This window comes from Prunus avium, chromosome 7 (assembly GCF_965620075.1).
Source record: "Prunus avium chromosome 7, drPruAviu1.hap1.1, whole genome shotgun sequence".
Classification (NCBI taxonomy): Eukaryota; Viridiplantae; Streptophyta; class Magnoliopsida; order Rosales; family Rosaceae; genus Prunus; species Prunus avium.
The window spans coordinates 8595778-8605144 of record NC_142290.1 but is presented as its reverse complement, the minus strand read 5'-3'; the positions used below and the strand labels follow the sequence as shown (position 1 = coordinate 8605144).

General features: G+C 48.2%; 1 protein-coding gene across 1 annotated transcript; it reads right to left on the bottom strand.

Annotated features, from left to right (window-relative positions):
• Positions 1 to 4321: 4321 nt before the first annotated feature.
• LOC148292984 (uncharacterized) lies at positions 4322 to 6628 on the bottom strand. Its single transcript, XM_088244538.1, has one exon. The coding sequence runs from the start codon at positions 6626 to 6628 to the stop codon at positions 4322 to 4324; it is 2307 nt and encodes a 768-aa protein (XP_088100664.1).
• Positions 6629 to 9367: the final 2739 nt, after the last annotated feature.

The window sequence follows — 9367 nt, the reverse complement described above, 5'->3', positions numbered from 1 at the left end:
GGAATGGTCTGTGTTGCTGGGTAGAAGAAGCTCTGTTTTATAGGCGTTTGGAATCCTAATTTCGTCGATCATCCATTCCTACTTTTTCTTTCCCTTTCTCCAATTACTCCCTTTCTTGTGCAAAATCATTGACCAGAGCGCCTGAATCAATGGCTTCTTGTGGTTCCAAGGCTTCGTGCGGCTGAGCCTTTCCATGGGGGTAAGGCGCCACTTGCTTTCTCCCTTGGTTTTCAAATCAGAGCTTACAAAGGAAAACTGAGGACAGAGGAAGTTGTTTGTCCACTGGGTATTTCTCCTACACTTATGGATTTCCTATGGTCCTTGTTTTGATTTTGGGTTGACCACATGGGAGCTCTGGTATGGGTGGAGCTCGATGTTTGGATTTTCTAAGAGAGGCTGGGCTGGGCTTCGAGTACAGTTTTGAGCTTATTGGTATTTTCCCTTCCAGCGGCCTGCACGCTTTCGTCCAGCTGCTGGAAGTGGTTTTGCTCGTTCTTGGGCATTCTAACTATCATGGACTTCCCTAAATGCTACAGCAGCCCATGGGATGTTCTCCTAAGGCTTTGGACCCCATTCTTCTCTCTCATGCTAACCCATGTATTTGGGCCCGAGGAATGGGCCTGAGCTTTAGTGCTCCCAAGTAGCCTAAAGCTTTCATCCCTCGTCCCCTCAATGGGCCCTGTGAGTGCCCGTACCCATCCATGCCACAACCTTCTCAGCAAGCCCCGGGTGATTACGTGGCTTGGGCCCACTTGAGCTTGTAGCATGGCGTGATGGCATTGCATGTTTATCCGTTGTGCTTGTGCTTGAGTTTAATTGTGCTATAATAAGCCGAGCTCAAATTAAATAACACCGGATAGATTCATGAGCGTGAACTTATATAGCCGTTGCGTTTTTGGCATGCTTTCTTGGCGTGATGTGTGACCCGTGGCTCGCGTAGGCGTCCTACAATTCCCTATTATGCCCCGATCGAGTTTCTTTTGTAATTAATTATTTGCACCGGGCTGACAATAAGCTTGGGCCTAACCCCCTGAATTTTTGGGCCTCAACATTAGCCCCCTTGATTATTGGGGCCATGAGCGGATCTTGAGATGGGCCTAATAATCAAACCCGGCCCAAAAGTCAAATCGATGTCAGACGATATGACCTTCTTGTTTCCCGCGTGAGCGTGCTGTTGTCATGATGGTCTTCCAGCAGCCTTTTACGTTTCCCAGGTACGCTTCCTTTAAGTCTGTTTTATTCCACCCGCCTTTTACTTCTTCTTCTTCCTTTCCCCTTTTCGTCTTTGGTTTCTCCTCTCCGTGCGTGCGCATCCCAACTCTTCACTCTCATTTCTGGATTTTGCTGGTTCTTCCTCAAACCCAGGCTTGGAGACTTTCTGGGGCAGGAAATTGCTAAGGGGCGTCCTTCATAACCGCCAGTTGGTTAAGCGCAGAGAAACCGTTCGCAATTGCTGGGAGGGGCCACCGTTCCCTTTTAAAAACCCTAACCTTTCGATTTTCTTCTCCAATCCGCCGAAGGCTAGGCTCAGCGCGGTTATTTCTCAGAGCAAGAAGCGATTTGGAGAGAAAATTGCAAGGCACTTCCCCCTCCTTCTTCGTCTCCGTCAAGCCGCTGGAACAAACACCATAGAGGGCAGGGGTAAGTCTCGCTCCTTTATTTCTTTCTTCAGTCGCTGTTGCTGTTTGCTTGCTCGATTCCCCTTCCCCTTTTTTTTTCTTTTTCCTAGAAAAAATGGGCACCACCCCGAAGAGGAAGAGAAGCGGTGCATCTCCTGTGGCTCCGAAACGTCGTAGCATGCGTATTCTGCAAACAAGGTTCAGTGGGGCTCGCACAAGTAACAGCGGAGCTTCTGGAGTTGGTACTGTTGTGTCTATTGATGATGATAGCGACGACGAGGATGCCGCTGAGACCGAGGCTAGTGTCCCAGAGCAAGAGGATACTTGCGATGATCCTGGTGAGGGTGATTACCATGATCATGCTGAAGATGCATTTGTGCTTCCCAGCGGCTACCCGGAAGAGCAGGGCGGCTCGGATGCTTTCACAAACAGCAATGCGCGTCGCATCAACATTGAATCGGTATCCATCTCATGCCCTGTTTTGCTTTTGTTTCTTCGTTCCATGAGCCGCTTATTTACCTTTTGCCTTCACTTTGCAGATTGTCGATGTTACTGATGACCAAAAACTTGCTGCTGCTGTTGCTGCTTCTGTACAGAGTACCCAAGAGGTATCCATCGTTCGCTTTGCTTACATATTCTTTTCCTATTTTCCATTCTTCTTTAGTCGGGCAATCCTTCTCTTGCCTTCTAATGACGTAGCTCGCCAAACGCCTCATTCTTATCTTGCATACTCTCTCCCTTTTTTTTTTTAGGTTGGGCATGCTGCTCATGGTATGGCAATCGTGCCTGTGGTACCTTCTTCCTCCAGCACATTCGACTCGCTGGTTGAAGCGGCCCTTGCCGAATCTTCTTCGACCATAGTACCAGCAAGCTCTCCAGACAAAGCATCCATGTCTCAGGTCGCGAGTCCATTGTCGCCCATCATCCGGCACTTCCTTCGAAGGGACCTGGAGCCCGACCTTTCACCCACTCTTCCAGCAGCTTTCCGGAGTAAGACCCTTACTTTTCATGGTACACTGCCCGCTTCATCCCACATTCAACCGCTTCTCCGGATACCAGGCTCGAGTTCCCCAGCGCCACCTCCATTGATTCCATTTGATAATGTCGTTACCAATGAGGAGGCCTCGGCTAATGATATTGTTACGGAGGTCATTCCCGCAAGGCACCCATCCCACACATCTTGGCTGGAGTGGGAACGGTCCTTTATTGCATTTAGGGCCTTCTTTGATAGTGGAGTCCAGGTCCTTCGATCCGCAGATGAGCTCCTGCCACTTTGTCACCGATTTAATGGCTACGCGATGTTTCGTGGAGCTCTTGTTTATCCCGAGACTTCATGGATAGTACTAGCATCACCTCTTCCTTCTCGCGGTGTGCTGCCTTCCAGACCCTTGGCCTAGTGCTCCATGGAATGGATACCGTGCAATTGCTGGATATTACGGACCACAGACTTCTTTGCTGGCGGGATGCGGTTTGCGAGGCCATGACCTTGGGCTTTCGGGTAGATTTTCTTCTGAACTTGGTGCGAGATTTGGCACGTGCTGTCTTTGGAGCACGAGCTGTTCATAGCATGGAGTTGTCTTCCAGTCATGACAAAATAAGAGCAGCGGCGGAGGCCCTGAGTCTTAAGCAACGTGAGCTGGAAAGTCAGCATGAGGAACTGCGCGCCCTTCTTCTCACCCAAGGTGTTTCCGCCGATGGTGCTGGCTGCGTGGCAGAGGCAATAACCAGCTCCTCCTGCAAGGCTTCTGCTATCCTTTTTTAGCTGTATCTGATGGTTTCGAGGTGCGTGGCCTTCCTACTCATGCTCCTTCCTTGTTTTTTTTTTTATACAGTAATTTTCTAGCACCTGCCTATTTTCTTCTGACATTCACGCTTGCCTTGCAGGTTGCTCTTTTGCTTTACATGAAATTGACCAGCCCAACATGTTGAAGAACATATTAGCTCCAGCTTGTATAACTTAGTTGTGTTTAGGCCGTATTTTCTTTTGATGTTCCAACACCTGTACTGTGAAATCCTTGTATTGTAACGCTGTTGTGATCAAGCTGCTGGAACCTACGTTTTATTTTCTTTTGGATGCTAGAGACACATTGTAACCTCTGCTTGGTATATTCTCTTTTGGCAGAGCATATGTTGTCAAAAAAAAAATTTTGGTAGCATTCCCAAACTTTATTTGCATGGCTTGCCTAACTACTAAGCTTGAAAAATACCTTCTCATCATGCTTTGAAGGGACCAGACACGATTTTCCCCGTGATTTTTATAAAATTCACAGATACTTCGCATATCCCGACTGCTTGCCAAAAGAGAATCATGATTTTGTCGTCCCAGCATTCCAAGAATGAATGCCTTAATAGCTTGGCCTCGCATACTGATGTTATTTTGCTTGGGCTTGATAGTTCGGGATCCCATCCAAGTGGCTTTGCTTGGCATGTTTTACTGCTAAGTAGCATGTGTTTATCATTTTTTTTTTTTTCGCGTACATATATATAGTGTTTGGTGCAAAGTAAGTTTGGGGTACGTAAAGTAATATTTCAGAGGCAAGTTTTCTTTTTCAAAATACTTCTTCATTTTCATTGCAAAGTTCATGCTACCATAGTGGTGCATTGTACAATAATTTTCCAAAATACCAAGTGAGATCATAGAAGGAGTTCATATTTGAAATGAAAAGAAATGCCATAATGAAAGTGCAGAATATAAAACTAACTTAGCAGTAGTACGGTTTGAGCCACTTCCCGTTGATGGGATCCGTTAGCATGCCTTCTTTAAGAGAGATCAAGCGATAATAGCCGCTGCTGTAAACTTCTTTGACTGCGAACGGCCCTTCCCATTGCGGAGCAAATTTGGAAGGCCCCGATACTTGTCTCCTCACATGCTCGACGACCTTTAGCACAAGGTCCCCTTGCTCGAAGGCTTGTAGCTTGACTGTTCTATTGTAAGCTTGTGCAATGGTTTTGTGGTAAAGCGATGTTCTTCTTTCGGCTTCAGCTCTTTTTTCATCAACAGCTTCGAGGTCCAATAGGCGCCAATCTGAGCATGACTTCATATCCCATTCGAGATCATTGACAGCCGATACTCTGGCCGTGGGGATGGTGATTTCTACGGGTGAAATGGCATCAGACCCGTACACAAGAGAATAAGGCGAAAAACCTGTAGCGCTTCTTGGAGAGGTGCGGTAAGCCCACAGGGCATCCGGCAGGTGGACGCTCCAACCTCCTTCGTACTCGTGCACCATTTTGCTCAAAATCCTCAATATGGTCTTGTTTGTAGCCTCAGCTTGACCATTCCCCTGCGGGTAATAAGGCGTGGAGCGGCGATGCTTGATACCATAGCCGCTAAGCGTCGAGCTCACTTGTTTGTTGACAAAAGGGGTGCCATTGTCAGTGACCATTTTGTATGGAATTCCAAACCTACACACGATATATTCCCGAATAAAATTTGAAATAGCAGCTCCCGTGGCCTTCCGAAGTGGGATCGCTTCAACCCACTTCGTGAAATATTCCGTGGCAGTGAGAATCCATATGTAACCGTCGGAAGGAGGATGGATCGTTCCAATTAAATCGAGCCCCCAAGTATGAAAAGGCCAAGGAGTGCGCATGTCCTGTAGCAACGTGGGAGGCTTGTGACTTAGGTTGGCATGAATTTGGCATGTGTGGCATCTTTTGACGAAGTCGTGCGCATCTTTCTTCATGGTAGGCCAATAATACCCAACACTCAGCAGCTGCCGGTGAAGCCTCTTCATTCCCTGGTGCTCTCCACACTCTCCAGCATGTATTTCTTGCATGACCTGACGTGCCTCTGACTCTCCCAAACATCTCAATGGTTCGCCATTAAACCCCTTACGGTAAAGTGTCGACCCGTCTATGAAATACCTTTTTACTGTCTTCTTGAGCTTGTAGGCAAGCTTGGGATTGGTTGGTAGAGTCCCTTCGACGAAAAATGTTAAGTAAGGAGCTCTCCAATCCTCTGCGAGTGAAATAGTGAAAGATTCTTCGGTGGAGGGTATTGTAGAACACCTGGGGCAATTAGATTGGATTTCAGCCGCTTGCTTCTTCATCTCCGGCCAGTAGTAGCCCTTGCGTTGCAGGCGCCTATACAAACTGACCACTGGCTCCAAGCTGCAGGTGGCGTCGTGAACTTCTTGCAACCTTCTTCGTGCTTCTGTTATTCCTATACACCGAGTCAAAATACCCCCGGGGAGGCGCCTGTATAGCTCTCCAAAGATGATCGTGTAATCTTTTAATTCTTTGATGTCGCTTCCCTTGCTCATCTTCTCCTTCACAGCTTTCCTCCAATCACCTTCTGCTTCCGGCAGCTCCTCCTGGGACATTGCTCCGACTACAGACACATCTTTCTTTATTACAGTGATGTTAGGCTGTTCCTTGACAAATGAGAGCTTCAATCCCAATGTAGCCAGTGCATCAGCATATCTATTGGTGACTCCGGGAATGTGCTCCATCACGACTTGCTTGAAAGAATTAATGATTTTTTCGGCCGTTGTACGATATGGTGCCAGTGTCGCCTCCTTCACAGCAAAATTCCCTTGTAATTGACTTAACACCAGGTTTGAATCCCCAATAACCTTGATTTTCTCTACACCCATCTCTCTTGCTGTAGACATTCCCATAATAAAAGCTTCATATTCTGCCGTGTTGTTTGTGCATGGAAAATTTAGCTTGAACGAGAGGGCTGTAGCTTGTCCCTCCGGATTAATGAGCACCACACCTGCTCCTCCACCTTTTGACGTAGAAGACCCATCAAAGTAAAGGGTCCATGGCTCCCCTTCTGTAACTGCAGCAACTACTTCCGGCAGCTCCCCCAGAACCTCCTCAGAAAGGGTCGATTCCTCTACTTCGGGAAATAGAGCCAGCATGTCAATTACAGCCTGCCCCTTAATCGCCTTGGGAGCTGCGCATGTGATATCGAACTCGGATAGTTGTAGCAACCAGCGTGCAAGACGTCCAGATAGCACCGGCCTCATGAGCAAGTATCTTACGGGGTCAGATTTCACCATGAGCTACAGCTTGTGAGCAAGGAAATAGTGTCGCAGGCGTTGCGCAGCATAGACAAGGGCAAGGCACAAGAGCTCGGTTTTTGGGTATCTTGTTTCAGCACCTCTCAATTGTCTACTCACATAATAAATGGGACCTTCTTCGCCTTCATGATCATCCTGGGCAAGTAAGGCCCCTACCGCTGTGTTTGTTGCAGCTAGATAAAGCTTGAGGGGAAGTCCCGGAATAGGCGCTCTCATGGTGGGCAGCTTGGTGATTATTCGTTGTACCTTCAAGTAGGCTTCCTGGCACTCCTTGCCCCATACATACGGCTTTCCTTTCTTGAGCAAAGGAGTGAAAGTGCTCATTGTGGCAGCGAGGCCGGGGATGAAGCGTCGAATGTATGATAGTCTTCCCATGAAACTCTTTAATTCCTTTGGGCCTTTAGGCGGTGCGAGAGAGTTTATAGCTCTGGTCTTCTCGGGATCCACGTCTATGCCGCGCTGGTGCACCTGGAACCCTAAGAATTTCCCGGATGATACCCCAAACGCGCACTTCTTCGGATTCATCTTCAATCCGTAGAGTCGACACCTTTCCAGCACCTTCCTCAAAACTTCCCGATGGCCCTCTCTGGTTTTTCACTTTACCACGAGGTCATCCACATAATCTTCCACCTCATTTCCCATCATGTCGTGAAACACAGCTGTCATGGCTCTTTGGTAAGTGGCCCCGGCATTTTTAAGACCAAATGGCATGACTGTGTAGTAGAAATTCCCATATGGTGTTCGAAAGGCTGTCTTCTCAGCATCTTTGGGTGACATTTTAATCTGATTGTAGCCGCTAAACCCATCCATGAATGACAGCAAACCTTGACCCGAAGTTGAGTCAATTAGGATATCCATGTTGGGCAGCGGGAATTCATCCTTTGGGCAGGCTCGGTTGAGATCTCGGTAGTCCGTGCATACCCTGATTACACCAGTCTTCTTTTTCACGGGGACAATGTTTGCTAGCCATGTTGGATGCTTGATGGGTTTGATGAACCCAGCGGCCAGCAGCTTCTCGATCTCTACCTTGATTTGCATTTCAATTTCAGGATGAAAATTCCTTCTTGGCTGCACGACAGGCTACGTACCAAGCTCGATATTCAGAGTGTGGCTGACCAGGTTTGGGTCTAGGCCGGGCATTTCCTCGTAGCTCCAAGCGAACACATCTCGGAATTCTTTTAATAACGACACCAAAGCTTCCTTTTCCTCTTCTGTCAAGCGAACACTGATGGAGATGGGCCTCTGGACAGAGGGATCATCACTTAAATTAATGGTTTCCAGCTGCTCAGCTACCGCAGTCGAGCCATCTTGCATATGCCTAGGTGCCATCATAGGTTCCTGAAAGGCACGAGGCGCGGGTACCCTGTCCTTATGGTCACTCGTCTGCCTTACTTCTTCTCCATACTCGGGGCTTTCCCACAAGACATGGTTAAGCCCTCAATCCCGTCATAAGCGATACACAGTACGCCCATCTGGCAGCGTCACTTTCGAGCATTGAGGACGGTCGTAAGCGTGGGTGTTGACTTCCGAGTGCCTCTTTCTTTCTCGATCAACGATGGTGATGAGTTCCTCGTTGCTCAAATCACGAATTTCGGTCCATGATGGTAGGTAGGTCCCGAAATCCCTAGATGGGCCACTTCCAGCACCTGTGCATTCCGTGTAAAATTCTGCCTCGGAGTAATGAGCCTCGTCTTTGTTGAACGGCGCTTGATTCCCGGGTATGCGAAGCGGTCTTAGCCCAATTCTTCCTTTCACGCATTGATGGTAAGTGGAGACTACGAGCTTATGCTTGTTGAGCCACGGCCTTCCGAGTACAGCATGGTAAGCCACATCCACATCCACCACATAGAACTTGGTAAGTGACCTGATCGGCCCCACCTTCAGGTTTACTTGCATGTACCCGACTGTAACTTCACTCTTATTTCCGAAGCCGCTGATGCTCGTCTGGGATTGCATGATTTTAGATAACGGAATACCAGCTGCCGTAAGCACAGACAGACGTAATATGTTGACAGAGGAGCCCGTGTCCACCAAAGCCCTTCTTATAAACACATCATTGATCTGTCCCTCCAAATAAAGTGGTCTTCTATGATCCGGATATGGAACTTCCATGTCTTCGTCTGTGAAAACGATAGCGTTGTCATTTCCCAAGAATGACCTTTGTGGTTGAGCAGCGAAACAATAAGGATCCGACTCCGCAGAGATGTTCATGAGAGCTACAGCAGCTGCTTCTCTTGCTTGAGGCCCAAAGCCGAGTTGGTCAAAGAGTGACTTGAATTTCGGATTCCTTTGGAGGACTTGTGAGGCTGTGGGTCCCTGCTTCAGACCTAGATAGCGCTCCATTACGCTCGCTTCGGCCTCCGTAAGATTGTGAAAGGTCACGGCGGCCGTTTCCTGCTGCGAAGCCCCCAAGTAGCATTCTTCCGGCACGTCCATCGGAAATACTTCATCACCTGTGCTATCATCCCATCCACCAGCGAGGGGCCATGGGGTATTATAGCTTGAAGGCCTCGAATATTTGCACCAATAAGCTTTCTCCATATTCCCGCAAGGCTCCCAAACAGCTTCAGGTGGCTTCGGGTCATTCCTCCATGGGTGGCATGCCTCGTCATCGTCGAGCAAGTCGCCGGAACATGTGATAACAGCGGCTACTTCTTTTCCCCTTCGTTTTGGCAAGGGGTCCTCGTCAATAGTTTGCTTCCTAGAGGGAAGCTCGAG

Coding starts and splice junctions, on each gene's coding strand:
- LOC148292984 (XM_088244538.1), bottom strand. CDS start 6,628: ATGGTGAAATCTGACCCCGTAAGATACTTGCTCATGAGGCCGGTGCTA.